At 36.0% G+C, this 20,593-nt stretch overlaps 1 protein-coding gene across 4 annotated transcripts in view; it reads left to right on the top strand.

The window, feature by feature from the left end:
* Positions 1 to 20,593, top strand: part of MINDY2 (MINDY lysine 48 deubiquitinase 2) — a 115,798-nt gene that overhangs the window by 33,987 nt on the left and 61,218 nt on the right. For 3 of the 4 annotated variants that reach the window (XR_004485807.2, XM_049705994.1, XM_004274678.3), the window contains exons 4-6: positions 568 to 726; positions 7,727 to 7,829; positions 13,919 to 14,061. Coding sequence is in view for 3 of the 4 variants with exons in the window: in XM_049705994.1 (XP_049561951.1) it covers positions 568 to 726; positions 7,727 to 7,829; positions 13,919 to 14,061 (405 nt within the window). In the remaining variant the exon portion in view is untranslated. The remainder of the gene's footprint in view (positions 1 to 567; positions 727 to 7,726; positions 7,830 to 13,918; positions 14,062 to 20,593) is intronic. The other variant, XM_049705995.1, reaches the window with a different exon arrangement.

The raw sequence follows: 20,593 nt of genomic DNA, 5'->3' as shown, positions 1-20,593 counted from the left end.
TTTTAAGGCTGAATAATATTCCATTGTATGTGTGTACTATGTTCCCTTTGTCCATTTATCTGTTAATGGACATTTGAGCTGCTTCCACCTCTTGGCTGTTGTGAATAATGCTGCAATGAATATGGGTGTACACATATCTCTTCAAGACGATGCTTTAAATTCTTTCAATTCTTTTAGGAATATACCTAGAAGTGGAAGAGGCCTTCCTCTTTGACTAGAAATTTTGTCTTTGGACTTCCTGGTCTAAAAATAGGTCCCTCACCCCTCTCACTCTGTACATCCTTATCCTGTTCAATTTTTCTTACTAATACTTGACTTTATAATTTATGTATTTGTCTCTCATAGTAGATGTTAGTTCCATGAGATTAGGAACTTTGTTTTATCCACTATTTTATCATTAGAACTCATACTAGTGCCTGGCACATAGTAGGTACTTAATAATAAAAATTGAAGGAATGAATAAATTGGATAAAATGGAAAATTTGTAGTAAATGTGCCTGCATTTAAATATCTTTTTTGTTGTTGTTTGATTTTCCTCATTTTTTCTCTTCCCCTTTCTATTTTCAGAATATGAGTGATGCTATGGCAGTACTGCACAAACTACAGACAGGCTTGGATGTAAATGTAAAATTCACTGGTGTTCGAGTGTTTGAATATACACCAGAATGCATAGTATTTGATCTTCTTGATATTCCTTTATACCATGGATGGCTAGTGGACCCTCAGGTAAGTAGAAAATCTTAAATTATATGAACACAAATATAGTAAAAATCTATTAATTTGGCAAATTAATCTAGATTTATATTTTCTGATACTTATATTTTTGTGCTTTTACATGAAATTAGCCACATTGTGAGGTTAAGAGCACAGTCCTCCAGACTGCTAAATCTGCCCGAGACTTCTGACTATAATTTCATGGAGTTAGAGGCCAACTGCAAAGCTGAGTCCACATCCTTATCAACACTTGTTATTGTCTATCTTTTTGATTACAGCCAACCTAGTAGGTGTAAAGTTGTATCTCATTGTGGATTGTTTGCATTTCTCTAATGACTAATGATGTTGATCATCTTTTCATGTGCTTATGAGCCATTTGTATATCTTCTTTAGAGAAATATCTGCAGATCTCTTGCCCATTTTTAATTGGGCTATTTGTCTTTTTGTTACTGGGTTCTAAGAGTTCTTTGTATACTTATATAAAGTATGTAAGTATAGAGTATATAGTTTTAGTGCTTAATTTAGGAGTATGATCCATTTTGAGTTGATTTGTATATATGGTTTGGGGAAGGGATCCAACGTTATTCTTCTGCATGTGGATATTCAGTTGTACCAGCCCCATTTGTTGAAAAGGTTATTCTTCCCCCCAGTGAATTGTCTTGGCAGTCAGAGTGATCTTTGTGAAATAAACCCTCCCCTTTATCCCTGCACCCTACCCTTTTCCTTAAAAGCCTCCAGTGTAACTAAAATAAGATACAAAATCTTTTTTTTTTTTTTTTTTTTTTACTTTTTATTGGTGTATAGTTGATTTACAATGTTGTGTTGGTTTCAGGTGTAAAGCAAAGTGAATCAGTTATACATGTACATATATCCACTCTTTTTTAGATTCTTTTCCCATATAGGCCATTAGAGAGTACTGAGTAGAGTTCCCTGTGCTATACAGTAGGTTCTTATTAGTTATCTATTTTATATATAGTAGTGTGTATATGTCAATCCCAATCTCCCAATTTAACCCTCCCCCCACTTTGCCCCCTGGTAACCATAAGTCTGTTTTCTCCATCTGTGACTCTATTTCTGTTTATTTTAAATTTTATTATTTATTTATTTTTGGCTGTGTTGGGTCTTCATTGCTGTGTGTGGGCTTTCTCTAGTTGTGGCAAGTGGGGGCTACTCTCTGTTCCCACACGCGGGCTTCTCATTGCAGTGGCTTCTCTTGTTGCGGAGCACGGGCTGTAGGCGTGCAGGCTTCAGTAGCACGCAGGCCCTAGAGCACGCAGTCTTCAGTAGTTGCGGTGCATGGGCTCCATAGTTGTGGCTTGCAGGCTCCAGAACACAGGCTCAGTAGTTGTGGCGCACGGGCTTAGTTGCTCCACGGCATGTGGGGTCTTCCCAGATCAGGGCTCGAACCCGTGTCCCCTGCATTGGCAGGCGAATTCTTAACCACCGCACTACCAGGGAAGTCCTTTATTTCTATTTTGTAAATACGTGCATTTGTAACATTTTTTTAGATACTACATATAAGTGACATCATATGATATATGTCTTTATCTGACTTACTTCAGTCAATATGACAATCTCTGGGTCCATCCATGTTGCTGCACATGGCATTATTTTGTTCTTTAAAATAAGATACAAAATATTTATTAGAGTTTTTTTTTTTTTTAAAGAAGATGTTGGGGGTAGGAGTTTATTAATTAATTAATTTATTTTTGCTGTGTTGGGTCTTCGTTTCTGTGCGAGGGCTTTCTCTAGTTGTGGCAAGCGGGGGCCCCTCTTCATCGCGGTGTGCGGGCCTCTCACTATCGCGGCCTCTCTTGTTGCGGAGCACAGGCTCCAGATGCGCAGGCTCAGTAGCTGTGGCTCATGGGCCTAGTTGCTCTGTGGCATGTGGGATCCTCCCAGACCAGGGCTCGAACCCGTGTCCCCGCATTGGCAGGCAGATTCTCAACCACTGCGCCACCAGGGAAGCCCCTTTATTAGAGTTTTTATGATATACTGCGTGATCTAGACTCTGCCTCCTGTCAAACTTCACCTCATAATTCTCCCACCTTTTTACTACCCTCCAACAATACCAGCTGCCTTTCTGTTTTTCAGACATACCAAGCTCATTTCTAGCTCGGGTTTTTGTACTAGCTGATTGCCCACTGTGGAGCACTGTTTTACTACCCTAACACATTGTTCTCCCAGATCTCCCCATTTATACTTCCTCATTATTCAGGTCTTAGATCAGATATCACCTTGTTAGAGAGGCCTTCCCTTGTTGAAATGAGTCACCCTCTTTTCCCCCAGTCATTATCTAGAATTATTATTTATTTACTTGATTGACTCTCATCTCCCAGTAGAGTGTGTGTTTTTGGTTTTTTTTAATTGATTAATTAATTTATTTCATTTATTATTATTATTTTTTTGGCTGCGTTGTGTCTTCATTGCTGTGCATGGTCTTTCTCTAGTTGCAGCGAGCAGGGGCTACTCTTCGTTGCGGTGCGCAGACTTCTTATTGTGGTGGCTTCTCTTGTTGCAGAGCATGGGCTCTAGGCATGCGGGCTTCAGTAGTTGTGGCATGCAGGCTCAGTAGTTGTGGCTCATGGGCTCTAGAGCACAGGCTTAGTAGTTGTGGTGCACGGGCTTAGCTGCTCTGCAGCATGTGGGATCTTCCCGGACCAGGGATCGAACCCGTGTCCCCTGCACTGGCAGGCGGATTCTTAACCACTGTGCCACCAGGGAAGTCTGAGTGTATGTTTTATAAGAGCTGGGCTCTTATTTCTCATTGTTAAGAACAGTGCCTGGAACATAGTAGGTTCTCAATAGATATTAACTGATGGAATGAAACATGCATGCATGCATTATGTATAGGGGAGGAGAGATCATAATAGCAAGGATTTGGTAGTGTTTCTTCATCCCTGTCCTTTGGTAGAAGTAACTGGTATTCTGGGCAGTGAAAGGGTGGCTTACTGTAAGCAGGGCATCTGTATTATTTTTGGAACTCTGTCTCTGAGAACATCACTGAAAAGTCTAAACATGTCCAGCATCTGAAACCTCCAAGGTGCGTCATGTTGGATCCTGGCAGATGGCAATGCCAGGTAGCCTAGATTCTTGAGGAGGATGAACTTATGACCTAAGGAACTTAAGCCTGAGTTTTTAAAAACTGGACTCAGATCATCTTCTGACTGTATGTGTAGCTACATATTGCCTGGCAAACAGTTGAATTCATATGCTTAAAGAAAAAAAGGTACTCTAATATAGGACAGAAAATTTTCATCAGACTTTTCTGGTCTACACAGTGGTTTTCAAACTCTTCGGCCTGAGAGCTGTGCTTTTTATCTATTTTACTTACTTGTTTTGTGACAGAAGGATTCTGATGCTGAGAAAGAAAAAAGAACAAGGCAAGATTTGAAATCCATAGGTCTCTATGAAATATCTCTTAGAACTGGCTAGTTCATTATGATTATGTGTACTGCAAATAATTATCTTGCAAATAAATGTCAGTCATTTTCTGGATGGTGGGCCGGCACCATAGTTCAGCCACGGGAAAGTGTTTCTCCATTATTAATTGATAATTAACTCTTTAAGAGCAGCATTGGGGCCTTCCCTGGTGGCGCAGTGGTTAAGAATCCGCCTGCCAATGCAGGGGACATGGGTTCAAGCCTCGGTCCAGGAAGATCCCACATGCGGCAGAGCAACTAAGCTCACGAGCCACAACTACTGAAGCCCGCATGCCTAGAGCCTGTGCTCTGCAATGAGAGAAGCCACTGCCAGGTACCACAACAAAGAGTAGCCCCCACTTGCCACAACTAGAGAAAGCCCACCTGCAGCAACAAAGACCCAACTCAGTCTAAAATAAATAAACTAATAATTTTTTTTAAGATCTTTTTCTTTTAATTAATTAATTAATTAATTTATGGCTGTGTTGGGTCTTTGTTTCTGTGCAAGGGCTTTCTCTAGTTGTGGCAAGCGGGGGCCACTCTTCATCGCGGTGCACGGGCCTCTCACTATCGCGGCCTCTCTTGTTGCAGAGCACAGGCTCCAGACGCGCAGGCTCAGTAATTGTGGCTCACAGGCCCAGTTGCTCCGCGGCATGTGGGATCTTCCTAGACCAGGGCTCAAACCCGTGTCCCCTGCATTGGCAGGCAGATTCTCAACCACTGCGCCACCAGGGAAGCCCCTCAACAAATTTTTAAGGATTTAAAATATATGAAGTACAGAATAGTCTCTGACCACAATGCAATTAAACTAGAAATCAGCAGAAAAAACAGTAGAGACTGTCTGGATCAAAAAATCATAATGAAACTTAAAGTATATTTTAAACTACACAACAACTAAATATCAAAACTTGTGAGATTTAGCTGAAACAGTTTTTTTTTTCAGCTAAAACAGTTTTTAAAGGGGTTTTTAAAGCCCTAAAATCGAATATTAAGGAATAATGAGACTGAAAATTAATGAGCTTTATATCTATCTTAAGAGCAAAAGTATTAAAATAGAAAGTAAATATATAATAAAGACGATTAACAAAGCTAAAATTCTTCAAAAAGGACTTGAAGAGACACTTCACAAAAATGGATACCCAAATGACCAGTGAACGTATGAACTAGTCGTCAGGGAAATGCAAATTAAAACCTAAATGAGATACGACTACACACCCATCAGAATGGCTGACATTTAGAAGTCTGACAATACTAAATATTGGAGAAGATATGCAGTATAGAGAATTTTCATTCCATGCTAATGATAATGTAAATTGACTACCTCCTTTGGAAAGCAGTTTGGAGTTATCTAGTAAAGTTGAGGATAAGACTCAAGAATTTGACAAGGCAAATTCCCTAGAGAAACTAGATTTGTGAAACAGGATAAATGTACAGGAATGTTCATAGCAGTATTGTCATCGCCCCAAACTGAAAACAACTTGAATAGCCACCAAAAGATGAATGAATAAATGTATTATAGTATATTCATACTATGGAATGCTATAGTACAATGGAAAGAACAGCTGCATACCACTGCATACAACTACCTAGTATGTTATATTTTTGCTTATTTGGTTTATTGTTTGTCCTTTCTCTAGAATATAAACTTTATGAAAGCATAGACCATCTATTTTATTCACTGCTGAGTCTTCAGTTTCTCTAACAGCACCTGGTGCATAGTAGTGCATAAAAGGCATCCAAATGAATTAATTGAATGAAATATTAATGTAGAGATCCTGCCTATGAAATTTGAAATCTTTGTATTTTTCATTGCTAGTCTATAGTAGTACAACTGATTTTTATATATTGATCATGTATTTATTATTCTAGGTGTATTTTTGTGGATTCCTTAGGATTGAAAATTCAGTTCTTTAGAAAGACAATGAAGTTGAGTCACTAAAGAAAATTGCTGTAATCAGTAAAGGTGTTACAAAAAATAATGAAAATTTAAAGGGATTGTGCTCTCACACTGCTTCTTAAGGGTCTAAGTTTTCATTTTAAATAAATGAAAACTGAAAGGCATATTCTTTTGTGTCATTTACCTAGAATCATAGCCAAAAGATCCACTTTCAAAGAAACGGCCTTATTTGGCTTTGTATCAGAAGGTTGACAAGTGAATACATTTGTGTGTTTTAAGCTAACATGAACTGTTTAAGATATGTATGTAACATTTTCCACAGTTTCCTGCTTTAATTTATTCAATTAACTGATCTTCAGCCAACCGTCAGTCCCACTTGGATGGTTAAGAGGCTTTTACCATCCTTGAATTTTGCAGGAACAACAAAAAATTATAACCTAGAGAAGTTGTTCTTAAACTTTGCTAGGCAGCAGTGGAATGAAAACTTAGGCACTTGAGAAACAACTTGAGTTTTGAATTCTTTTAGCTTTTTAAAAAGCTCCCAGTTTGAAAACCACTGTCCTTACTATTGTGCAGATCTGTCAATTCTTGTGGTATTCAGAGTAGATATTCATGAAGATCATTTGGATGTGGAAAAAAAACATGGCCTCTCATTTTTTATTTCATTGTATTAATTTGTGTTAATATATTAAATAATAAAGTACATGTAAATAATTTACAAATAAATATATTTTAGGGATGGGAGGGCAATCAAAGTAAGTTTAGACAGCAGATATCTATTTTGCTTCAATAGTAAAAGCAAAGTATATGGAAGGAGAGTAGAGATGCCCAATTTTATTTTCTTATACCTTAAAACTTTGAATTTATTTTTCTACTGTACCTTCACAGACAAAGATCAAATAAGAATCATGAGGCAAATATTTTCCCTTATTAATATATATTAACTTTTGTTTAGGGAAATAACATTAGTTATGTCTGCTCATATCTCCACTATGCTAGAAACTAAGTAACAAATAAAATGGGAAACTCTGTTTATCCCATAAATTAACATCTTTTAGATTTGCCTTGCTTTACAATCTTTTTTATAAATTTTTTAAAAATTTATTTTATTTATTTATTTATTTTTGGCTGTGTTGGGCTTTCTCTAGTTGGGGTGAGCGGGGGGCTACTCTTTGTTGCGGTGCACGGGCTTCTCATTGCAGTGGCTTCCCTTGTTGCAGAGCATGGGCTCTAGGCCAGCGGGCTCAGTAGTTGTGGCTCGAGGGCTCTAGAGTGCAGGCTCAGTAGTTGTGGCTCACGGGCTTAGTTGCTCCACCGCATGTGGGATCTTCCTGGACCAGGGCTCGAACCCGTGTCCCCTGCATTGGCAGGTGGATTCTTAACCACTGCGCCACCAGGGAAGCCCGCCTTGCTTTACAATCTTAAGAAATAAAATTGCATATACTAATTCCATTTTATTAGTTATTGCATAATTGAAATATGGCTAAGCAATATTGTTCATAATATGTTATTGTGAACCATAAACAAAACTGGAAACTGTTGGGTGTTGATTTTAGTGCTGATTTTCTTTTTTCATAAGTAATACTTTTATATTTAGTATTATATTAGAATAAAACCCTCAAGAGTTATATGGGTTTCTTTGTTATTGTTTTTAATTTTATCATGATTAGTGAGACAGTCATTTGTTTTGTAGATTGATGACATTGTAAAAGCTGTTGGTAACTGCAGCTACAACCAGCTAGTGGAGAAGATCATCTCTTGTAAGCAGTCAGACAACAGTGAGCTGGTTAGTGAAGGTGGGTGAGTGTTGCTATTATCTGACTTATTCTTGGCAAAGTAACTTGTCTTAAAATTTAATGTCTTTTAAATGTCTTAAATACAACTTCTAAAAAATAAAAGTGATTCTACCTATGAGAATTAAAAGAAGTAATTATTCATAGAGGTACCAGTGAAAGGTTTTTCCTAGAACCCTTTTTATTTGTTTTGTAAAATCACTCCTGGATTCTAATAAAAGTCTTTGGAATCACTTGCTATCTTTGATATAATCAGTTACCCAGGGGTTACTGATAATTACTCTTTTAAAAAAGGGTTACTACTTGGGAGTACTGAGGGAACTTTTTAATTCATCTTGAACACTTCTGTTGACTGAGAAGTATATTATGGTACTCAAGTGTTCATTTTAGTAGAGCTCTACCTTATATTTCAGTACAAAATAGTATATTAAAGCTCTATTCTGGATCAGAGTACACCTTTGATCATCAGTTTCCCTAATCCTTAGCTAAAATTAAAAATTGCTAAATTCATCAGCATAGAAGTGTTTTTTTTGTGTTTGTTTGTTTGTTTTTTAAGCTGTGTTACAGTCAGTGAAGGGAAGAGCAGATTTGAAACCAGAGTGCTATCAGGAACCATAGCATTTGGGTATAACTTCACCATCACCCACTTCACTTTTTCATAAATATACACAAATACTGAGACTGCTGTTCTCCTCAGTTTGAAGTGTTAACAAAAGAAAGAGAAATCGTGAGAAGCAGACACACAGTTCTTTCACATGAGGTATAATAAAAATTTATTATCGTCACTACATTTTAAAAAATTAAAACCAAGTGACTACAAGAGTACCTAAGAACATATAAAAGAAGATGTGTACGTGAATCTCATACTATATTGATTAATAAGAACCCAACTAATTACACTACTCAATTATCCAGAAGTTTAACATGTTTATGCAAGAGGCCAGTAGCAGGAAAATACACAGTGTGTTAGTTGAGGCTCATCTAGTCTTTTACTTGCAGTAAACACACAGATATTCAGCAATATTGATCATTGATTTGTGTGACGCCTCTTTCACTACAACCTAAGGCAGCAAAGTTTAAATTTTAGGGGAGAGAGGAGCAACAAAAGTTGTTACAAAATATGTTTTCCCTCAGTTGACAAAATTCCACTCACTAGAACTTTCCATTCTTTATCCAAGCTCTCATTACTGTATTCTTAGAAAGCAGGCTATAAAGAAAGTATCCATCTGTGGATTCCTACTTTCTCAGTAACTTTCAGTATGGTATTCAATAGTAATTGAGAGAACAGTAGGGTCCAGAAAGTGTTAACAGATGGAATGATAGCCAATAAGTGATATTTGGATGAATATATTTATAAGGTAAGAAGCTGTTGGAAACACTAATGTTGACAGCATTTTCACCAAGCTAGGCTGCAGTGTAACAGGGGTAGGACTTATTACACTAGCAGAATGAACAACAACCAAAAAACAGTCCCTTCATCACTCCTTTTTCTCAACGTGGTTTTACAACTATTATTTTTATTTCTCTGGTATTGAATCCCTGGGATAATAAAAAACTGTAGCTAATTTGTATAGAATTGATAACTTGAGAAGAATATCTTGGTAAAAGCAAGTAGGAATCTTCCTCTTTAGTGGTATAGAATTTTCAGGTAATATATATCAGAGCTGATTAATTCTTTGATATATAAATTTCATAATGGTGAAATTCTGCTTATCATATTTCCATACATAGTCAAGGAAAAATTATATATGAAATTCAGTACAATTAAAAAGCTAAACTCATTTTTTGTTTATAAGAAATTACAAATATGTAGTCTGCTTGAAATAAGTATTCAATCCCAATGGCTACTTGTATAAGGCACTATGAAATCATTAAGGAAATAAAAGGCCACAATGGACATTTTTTCTTATATAATATAGCAATTAGCTTTTTTCCATTTTATTCATCATATTTTCTTGGGTATATTTTTCAACCAAAGTAGTCTGCTTTCTTTTTCTGTTTAGCCTACAACTGTAACTTTCCTCCTGAATCATAAAATATCCCAAAGTGGTTTATTTCTAATCTTTCTTTATTAAAAATTATTAAACTTTGATCTGAGATGATTTTTTAAAAATTCAAATATTTCATCTCCATAAGGTGCGGAATACAAGAAATATGTTTACTATCATTCTTTTTTGATGAAAAAGAAATATTATTTAGTTAATAGTCAAATAGAATTAGATATTCTTTCAACTTCTTTCAGAGAACATTTATTTTTTTCTGGTGGCAATACCTTGTAAGTAAAAGTACAGAACTTTTACAGGTACATAGAATATTTATTACTTGCTACCTCTTTTGGATATTAATACTTTTTTGAATCAAGTTATAACGATGGGTTGTGGCATGGCAGCAGAAATCAACAAGGAAAAAAATAGCACAGTACCAGTTTCCAGACTTCATGCTAACTGGTCATTTAATTCCAGAAGATCTCTCAGGAATAATTTCTTCTTTAACAATTGTTTCTAGGTAAAAAAAAACATGCTTAAGGAAATTATTCCAGCATATTCACTTATTCGAGCTCACTTACTGAGCTTTTATTATGTGTCATAAACGCTGAAGATTATAGTTTGAGTTCATATTATTTTTGATTAAATAATATTGATTTCCTTTTCTCTTTATTTTGGAAAAACTCAAACCCATAAAATTGGAATAGCACAATGAATATATGTATCTATATACATATTTGTACATATATATGTTTCATCTAAATTCACCAATTATTAGCATATTGAATTTTTACTTTCTGTATTCACACACACAATTTTTTTCCTAAATCGTGACAATTAATTGCAAATATTATAGCACTTTATCCATTAACTCTCCAATATTTGTCTCCTAAGAACAAAGAATTTTCCTATGTAATCACAATGCAGTTATCTCAGGAAATTTAACATTGATACAATACTATTATCTAATATACTGTTTATATTCAGAATTCCCCAGTTGTCCCAGTAATGCCCCTTATAGCTTTCAAGGTTTTTCAGTGTAAGTTTCAATCAATTATCATTTAATTATCATATCAATTTAGTCTCCTGTAATCTAGAACAGAAGATCCCTATCCTTTTTTCTTTTCTTTTCTTTTTGGTCTTTTGTGGTATTTACTTTTCTTTATAGTCCAGGCTGGTTGTTTTATAGAATAGTCCTCAATCTAGATTCATCTGATTGTTTCCTCATTAGTAGATTTGGGTTATATATTTTCCTTGGGAATACTACATAGGCGACATTGTGTCTTTCCTAGTGCATCAAATCAGGTGGCACGTGATGTCTGATTATCCCATTGTTGGTGATGTTCAAATAGGATTAAGGTGATATTTACCAGATTTTTTTTGTTGGAAAGATGCCCTTTGCCATTTGTAATTAATAAGTAATCTCTGATATTATGTTTTGAAACTCCATAATTTGTTTAGTTATGAAAAGTTGAGACTAGATTAGGCTTTTGAATATGCCACTAAAATCACACAGGTGTCACTGTTTACAAGTTGGTAGAAGAATTAGGAAACATTTTTCTCTCTAAGTCTAAATTAGTCTATGCTCTATGGTTTGGGGAGAAATAGAGTTCAGTTTGCATTTATGATAATCAGCACTACATTTTATAAATTAATACCGGTTAAGTTCCAGTCTTCACTTTGCCATAACTAGTTTTAATGTCTTTGAGCAAGTCACTTATTCTCTCTGAATCCATGTCCTGTTCTCTAGAAACAAGCAGCTGAGAAAGACTTTTCTAGTATTAAATTTTTGAATTGCATACATGAAAGTAACATTGTGCTATATCTCCACTGAATTTTTGTATCTTTTTGAAAGGGTTTTGTAGAGAGTATGTTGTATGAATGAGGTATGGGAGGGACATTTAGAAACATCTTTCTGAAGGAAGTGTTTAGTTACATGGATATTATAGACAGCAGTGGTACTTCTCAGCACAGGCATAACGCTTACTTTTTAAATGCTATATAAGAGAAAATGCTTTAGTATATAACTAATACATTCTACTCAATAACTTAGCATTTAGCAAAGTAATGATAATAATTTAGGAGGGGTCTTATTTCTAAATGTATAAAGCCAGGAAGTTGCAAATGAGCTATAAATTTCCTTTGGCTGTGGCCTTCTGTATAACTTTTTGTACTTCCCATCCTACATTACCAATTCCTTGGAATAGTGTGATATATTGGTAACTTTTTACAACCACTTTGCAGCTTGAAGTGCTATGGCTTGACACTAAAAGTGAGGGAGTGGAATAAATCTATATCATGCAGCTGCCTCTGGCCCTACCAAGTTTCTACCAAGTTTATTTTCAAATTTTTGTTGAGTCATCAGTTTATTAACACAGATTCATCTTTACTCCCTATATCTGCACCTCCCTGCTCACTTACAAAACTTTTTAGAGCATTCTCCTCCCCTCTATTCCTTTTTAAAGAAAGGGAGCAAAAGGAGGAAGGAAGAAGGAAAGAGAGAAATATAGGCTTTTAAAATATTTATACAACTGATTCTCATTATTACTGATAGTTATGTTCCATAAAGTTGCTGTGAACACTGAATTAGTGAATACCAAACCACTGCTCATAGGGGAAACACAACATTAGGTTCCTGTGAGCCTCTGGTCACAAGATTTTCATCAACTTATCAATACATAACCTTGTTTTTCGTGTGTTTCTGTTGAGAGACACCTTATTTTTTTTTTAACATCTTTATTGGAGTATAATTGCTTTACAATGGTGTGTTAGTTTCTGCTTTATAACAAAGTGAGTCAGCTATACATATACATATACATATATCCACATATATGCTGTCCTCCCTGTCCCACCCCTCTAGGTGGTCACAAAGCACGGAGTTGATCTCCCTGTGCTATGCGGCTGCTTCCCACTAGCTATCTGTTTTACATTTGGTAGTATATATAAGTCCATGCACTTAGGGACACCTTGTTTAATATATATTATTGATTCAGTAACATTAAACTCATATCCAACAGCTTCATGCCCGGCTGAAGCTGCAAAAATATGCATTGTCTCTATAAGGCACATCACAACCTTTGTGTGCTTAGGAACACTAGCTTCAGCATTATGCTTGGGGGCCATTTTACACAGTAAAAATCACTCCAAAGAAGCACAAAAATTTCACAAAATGTGATAAATGTGGCACTATATAGAATGTGAAAATGAATTTGTTCACAGTATGAGAGCTGAAACAAGAAGGTGACACACTGTTGCCTATTTTGACTTCAGTGGGGAATGTGTGTGTTGGGTGACTCAATTTTTTTGCTGCTTTGCACATATTCAGGAATGACCCTGAAAGTGCAACAAGTATTGATTTTTGGAGTTATAAATTTTAGATAGTAGGCAAATTAGCGTATATGAACCCGTGTGAATAATGAGGATCAACTGTATGTATAGCTTTTAAATTAAACCCCAGAAGGTTTCTTTATATTTCATTATGTTTGAAAACAGAAGAGATGATTTCTATTTCTGAACTTGATATATCTACATAATGAGTAGCATATGTTGGAGGAGATTAGGATAAAAATGTTATCAGTTACCCCACTGTTTTCTGTTCAGTCTTATGCCTACTTTTAGTTTTAAGGCAAGAATTGAGCAGTTTGTGAACTGAAAATTATCTGGGATCTTTGTCAAAATCTTAAGCAACTCAATTTCTTGAGGCTACTTTTAATTTCTAAACACCTATCCATTGGGGAAGTAGTTGTTGACTTTTGCTAACCTTTACCTTCTTATTGTTTTTTTGGGTTTTAGTTTTATTGTGTGTGTTTCTTCTATTGCAAGGCGCATGAAATCCTTTGCGGAAGAAGGTGTGGTATAAGTAAATACATTTATTGATAAAAAGAATTTCAGATAACTGTTTCTTTAGCCTGGAAATGTCTATAGACACATCTTCCATCGCAGAATTAGAAAAAAAATCTCCAATTTAGGCAATTTAGGGCCATCATGTTATAGTAGGAGGAGTCTTATTTTGATTGGCCTTTCTTCATAATTGGAACACAATGTAAATAGAAAAACTTTAAAATTTTGAAATTATTCTTCCATCTAATATTATGCATTGGTTCCTAGGCTTTGTAGCTGAGCAGTTTCTAAATAACACAGCCACTCAACTGACATACCATGGATTATGTGAACTAACTTCAACGGTTCAGGAAGGAGAACTTTGTGTGTTCTTTCGGAATAATCATTTTAGCACCATGACCAAATACAAGGTATGATATAGAAATAGCTACTGTTATTCTAAACTAAAGGAGCTTGATTTAGAGATGTCTTATGATCTGCTTCAAAATAAAAAATTTTAGCGTAATATTCTTTAACCATCAAATTATGAAGGTAATAATTAATTCTTTAGGGTGGAATGGATTAGCAATTTGTTACTTAAAATCAGTTTTTTTTTTATTTAGGTCTCAACTCCATTTTCAGAGATTACTGCATTAAAATGTATTTATTATTTTCTTTCTAAGGAAAAAAAAGATAAGCCCTAATGTTAGAACTAGGATGACTGCTAATGATGGATGTTTACATTTGAGGGCTAAAGGAGTTTAGAGAAAGAATCAAGATTTGTCTTTATGATAGTGTTTCTATTATTAAGTTATCAGTGTGACTTTAAATTCTTTTTATCATGTCACTTATGGCTTTGCCAAAAAAATCTTACTGATTCATCCCTCTTGTTATCTCTTCAATGCTTCCATTTTTACAGCTGCCACCTAATACAGGAGTTTATCAACTTATCTCTAGACTTTTGTGGCAGAATACTCCTCTGATCAGGTCAATAATATTGCAAAAATGTTAGTAGCACCCAGTGCCTAGAGGATAAAAATGCAAGGTATTTTCTACTATCCCCTTGTGTCAACACTTTGCTTCAGCCATAATGATCTGTCTACTCATTAATAGTCCTCCATCCCCATACACACTTTATGCTTTCCCATTTTGTTTCTTACTCCTAATCCCTATGTGAACATTCTCACTCCTTTTTGCCTATCCAGATTTCACCTATCTTTTAAGAAACATTTTATATACTAACTCTTCAGTAAAGCTACTTCTTCTCTCCTTAAATCAGTGGTTCTCAACCCAGATTGTATGCTAGAGCTGCCTACGGAGCTATTAAAAAAATACCAATGCCCAGAGCCCAACACCAACTCAATTAAATCAGAATGTGTAGAGGTGAGACCTGAGCAACAGTATTTTTAAAATGTTTTCCAGGTGATTTAAATATGCAGCTAAGGCTCTGGATCACTACTCTACCCTTCCTCCTTTACTTGTTATGGGCCATATTGTCCTTACTTTGCCCTTATTGATGAGTACCTAGTTAACAATTTTCTTTCCATGTAAATGTGTCTCATTTTTCTAAATGAAAGTAAGCTTATTGAAGTCAGGAATCTGACTTTGTATTTCCTTCAACACTTTAATCAGTGAATTGCACAAAGTAGTGTAAAATAATGATTTGTTTGCTTATTTAAGAATACTGTATAGCCCTAGCTCTCCTGCTCCCCTGTTAGTTATAGCAAGGGTTTGTTTGTATTGTTCCCATATTTAAGCTAGATGTGTGCTAGGTATGGGCCCAGATTTATCCATATTCCTCAAAAATCTAAGGCCAAAGAACCACAAAATCAGAATTATTGCTACATAATAAATACTGCTAAGTCATCTCACTTTACCTGATCTCTTTAAGTCCACACTTTATTCATTCATTCAACAAATATTTATTGAGCATGATTATGACTGGGTACTTACTTAGCTAAGTATTAGGACTGCAGCCTGAGCAAGGCAGCTATAGTTCCTGCCATTTAAGGACCTCCTAGTTTGACAAGGGACAGATGTTAAATAATTACATAAGTAGGTATCATTTCTATTGAGATACACTCTGTGAAGGGTACCTACAACATGCTGTGAGTACTTTTATTAGGACTTATAACCTATTTGAAGATGTCAGGAAAAAAGGGGGGGTGGTGCGGTTAACTAAGCAGATGGAACATGTGTGCAGAAGCCCTGAGGAGGGAAATAACCTAACTTTTTAAGGAATTTGAAGAAGGGCTATGTGACTGAAGCATAGAAAATAAGAGGCATGATGTAAGGCTCAAGAGGCATGATGTAAGGCTCAAGAGATAGATATCAGATCTTGTAGAGTCCTAAGTTAAAAGGAGGAATAGGGAATTCTCTGGCAGTCCAGTGGTTAGGACTTGGCACTTTCACTGCCAGGGCCCGTGTTCAGTCCCTGGTCAGGGAACTGAGATCCCACAAGCCATGCTGTGTGGCCAAAAATAAATAAATAAATGAATGAATGAATGAGAGAAATAGACTTTGGTCTCTTGATGGCCTAGTCGTTCTTTTTGTTCTCTCTCTCTCTCTCTTTTTTTTTTTCTCCACAGGGGTAGGATAGTTCAATTGAGAAAACAACGTCTCTGGCTGTCATGAGTGGTTGTTTTACAACTTTCCAAAATTGAGCTTTAGACGTTCCCTTTTTTTTTTTTTATCAAGGCCATATCCCTGACCTGGAAGTCCTTTACTAGTCACCTAGGTATTCGCAATCTTCCTGTGTAGTTGGGAAGGGTGCGCCTCTCCTGGAGCACTTTCTGCATTGGGTCTGTTTCTGGACTGAATATGCATTTCCATGAGATAATGATAGCTGAGAGAATGTGTGTATTCTGCTATTTCTCACTTCTAAGTTTTTCTCAGTAAACCTTATTCTGTAGCTAAACAGTGTACCACTAGTGTGTGTCTCCCTGCCCCTTGTATAACATTAAGGTGTTTTGGACTTCGGGGCAAGCCCCAAGAGCCAGTTTTTTGAAAGGATAAACAAAATCGACAAACTTCTAGCCAGGCTCTCCAAGAAGAAAAGAGAGAAGACCCAAGTAAACAAAATAAGAAATGAAAGAGGAGAATTAATAGTCAATACTGCAGAAATACAAAAAAATCATAAGAAATACTATGAATAGTTATATGCCAACAAATTGGGACAACCTAGAAAAAAATGGACAAGTTTCCATAAACATACAGCTTGCCAAAGCTGAGTCAAAATAATTTGGGGTTTCCCTTGTGGCGCAGTGGTTAAGAATCTGCCTGCCAATGTAGGGGACATGGGTTCGAGCCCTGGTCTGGGAAGATCCCACATGCCGCAGAGCAACTAAGCCCATGCGCCACAACTGATGAGCCTGCACTCTATAGCCCGTGTACCACAACTACTGAAGCCCGTGCTCCACCACAAGAGAAGCCACTGCGATGAGAGGCCCATGCACCACAACGAAGAGTAGTCCCTGCTTGATGCAACTAAAGAAAGCCTGCATATAGCAATGAAGACCCAAGGCAGCCAAAAATAAATTAATTAATTTTTTAAAAAAGATAATTTGAACAGACTGATCACTAGAAGTGAAACAGAATCTGTAAATTAAAAAAAAAAAAAACCGAAAAACAAAACCCAGAAAACCCCCTGCAAACAAAAGTCCAGAACCAGATGGCTTTACTGGGGAATTCTACCAAACATACAAAGAACTTATTGTTCTCCAACTATTCCAAAAGATTGAAGAGGAGGGAACACTACCGAAGTCATTCTATGAAGCCACCATCAACCTGATACCCAAAATCACACAAAGACACCACAAAAAGAAATTACAGGCCAATATCTTTGATGAATATAGTTGCAAAAATCCTCAACAAAGTATTAGCAAACTGAATCCAACAATACATAAAAAAGATCATACACCATGATCAAGTTGGATTCATTCCAGGGTTTCAAGGATGTTTCAAACACATGCAAATCAATTAATGTGATGTACCAAATCAGCAAAAGAAAAGACGAAAACCAAATGATCTTCTCAATAGATGCAGAAAAAGCATTTGATAAAATTCAACATTGATTCATGGTAAAAACTCACACCAAAATGGGTACAGAGGGAACACATCTCAACAATAAAAGCCATTTATGGGACTTCCCTGGTGGTCCAGTGGTTAAGAATCTGCCTTCCAACGCAGGGGAGGCAGGTTCAATCCCTGGTTGGGGAACTAAGATCCCACATGCTGCAGGGCAACTAAGCCTGTGCACCACAACTACTGAGCCCCTGTGCTCTAGAGCCCGCATGCCACAACTAGAGAGAAGCCCATGCACTGCGACGAAAGATCCCGCATGCCACAACCAAGACCCAACACAGCCAAATAAGTAAATAAATTTTAAAAATAATAAAAGCCATTTATGACAAACCCGTAGCCAATATAATACTCAATGGTGAAAAGCTGAAAGCCTTCTTGCTAAATTCAGCAACAAGACAAGGATGCCCACTCTCACCACTTCTATTCAACATAGTATTGAAACTTCTAGCCACAGCAGTCAAACAAGAAAAATAAATAAAATGTGTCCAGATTGGAAGGGAAGAGGTAAAATTGTCTTTCTATGCAAGACTCTATACAGAAAACCCTAAAGCCTCCGCACAAAAACTGTTAGAATAAATGAATTCAGTAAGGTAGCAGGATTAGTATACAGAAATCTGTTACATTTCTTTATACTAACAAATATCAGAAAAGGAAAGTAAAAAGAAAAAGTGTTTAAAATTGCATCAAAAAAAAAAACCAACCTAGAAATAAACTTAACCAAGAATGTGAAAGACCTATACACTGAGAACTATAAAACATTGATAAAGGAAACTGAAGAAGATTCAAAGAAATGGAAAGATATCCTGTGGTCTTGGATTGGAAGAATTAATATTGTTAAAATGGCCATACTACCCAAAGCAATCTACAGATTTAATTCAGTCCATTTCAAATTACCTGTGACATTTTACACAGAATTAGAATAATCCTAAAATTTATAAGGAACCACAAGAGACTCAGAATTGCCAAAGCAATTCTGAGGAAAAAGAACAAAGCTGTAGGCATAATCTTCCCAGACTTCAGACAATACTGCAAAGCTACAGTTATCAAAACAGCATGGTATTGGTGCAAAAGCACATATGGATCAAGGGACCAGAATAAAGAACCCTGGAGTAAACCCACACACCTATGGTCAATTACTCTTTGACAAAGGAGGCAAGAATATACAGTGGAGAAAAGACAGTCTCTTTAGCAAGTGATGTTGGGAAAGCTGGACAGCTGCATGTAAATCAATGAAATTAGAACATTCCCTCATACCATGCACAAAAATAAACTCAAAATGCCTTAAAGACTTAATATAAGACACGATACCATAAAACTCCTATGCCAACAAATTGGGACAACCTACAAAAAATGGATAGTTTCTATAAACATACAGCTTGCCAAAACTGAATCAAGAAGAAACATAATTTGAACAGACTGATTACTAGAAATGAAATAGAATCTGTAAAAAACAAAACAAAACAAAAAACACCCAAAAAACAAAAAAACTCCCTGCAAACAAAAGTCCAGGACCAGATGGCTTTACTGGGGAATTCTACCAAACATACAAAGAAGAACTCATCCTTCTCAAACTATTCCAGAAGATTGAAGAGGAGGGAACACTACCAAATTCATTCTACGAGGCCACCATTACATAGAATAAAACAAAGGGGGAAACATTCTTTGACATAAATCACAGCAATATTTTCTTAGATCAGTCTCCCAGGGCAAAATAAATAAAAGTAAAAATAAACAAATGGAACCTAAACAAATTTAAAAGCGTTTGCACAGTGTAGGAAATCATCAACAAAAAGGCAACCCACGAATGGAAGAAAATATTTGCAAATGATGTGATGAATAAAGGGTTAATTTCCAAAATATACAAAGAGCTCATACAACTTAATATCAAAAAAACAAACAACCGAGTCAAAAAATGGACAGAAGACCTAAATAAACATTTCTCCAAAAAGACATACAGCTGGCCAACAGGCACATGAAAAGATGCTCAACACTGCTAATTATTAGAGAAATGCAAATCAAAACCACAATGAGATATCACCTCACACTGGTGAGAATGGCCATCATCAAAACGTCTACAAATAAATGCTGGAGAGGGTGTGGAGAAATATTAATATATGGGAATATTAATATTCCCACTGTTGGTGGGAATGTTAATTGGTTTAGCCACTATGGAAAACAGTATGGAGGTTCCTTAAAAAACTAAAAATAGAACTACCATATGATCCAGCAATTCCTCTCCTGGGCATATATCCAGAAAAAACAAAAACTCTAATTCAAAAAGGTCCATGCACCCCTATGTTCATAGCAGCACTGTTTACAATAGCCAAGACATGGAAGCAGCTTAAGTGTCCATCAACAGATGAATGGATAAAGAAGATGTGGTGTATATATACAATGGAATGTTAACCATAAAAAAGAATGAAATATTGCCATTTGAAGCAACATGGATGGACGTAGAGATTATCATGCTGAGTGAAATAAGTCAGACAGAGGAAGACAAATACTGTATATCACTTATATGTGGAATCTAAAAAATAACACAAATGAGTTTATTTACAAAACAGAAACAGCCTCACAGACATAGAAAACAAACTTATGGTCACCAAAGGGGAAAGCGGGGAGGAGGGAAAAATTAGGAGTATGGGATTAACAGATACACAGTACTATATGTAAAATAGAAAAACAACAAAGATTTACTGTATAGCAGGGGACTATATTCAATATCTGATCATAGCCTATAATGGAAAAGAATCTGAAAAAACATGTGTAACTGAGTCACTTTGCTGTATACCTGAAAATAATACAGTATTGTAAATCTATTATTCTTTAATTTAAAAAACGAAAGAATGATTTCTGGGTTCTAAGCATGAACAACTGGAT

Source organism: Orcinus orca, chromosome 2 (genome assembly GCF_937001465.1).
Source record: "Orcinus orca chromosome 2, mOrcOrc1.1, whole genome shotgun sequence".
Taxonomy (NCBI): domain Eukaryota; kingdom Metazoa; phylum Chordata; class Mammalia; order Artiodactyla; family Delphinidae; genus Orcinus; species Orcinus orca.
This window is presented reverse-complemented; position numbering and strand designations above follow the sequence as displayed.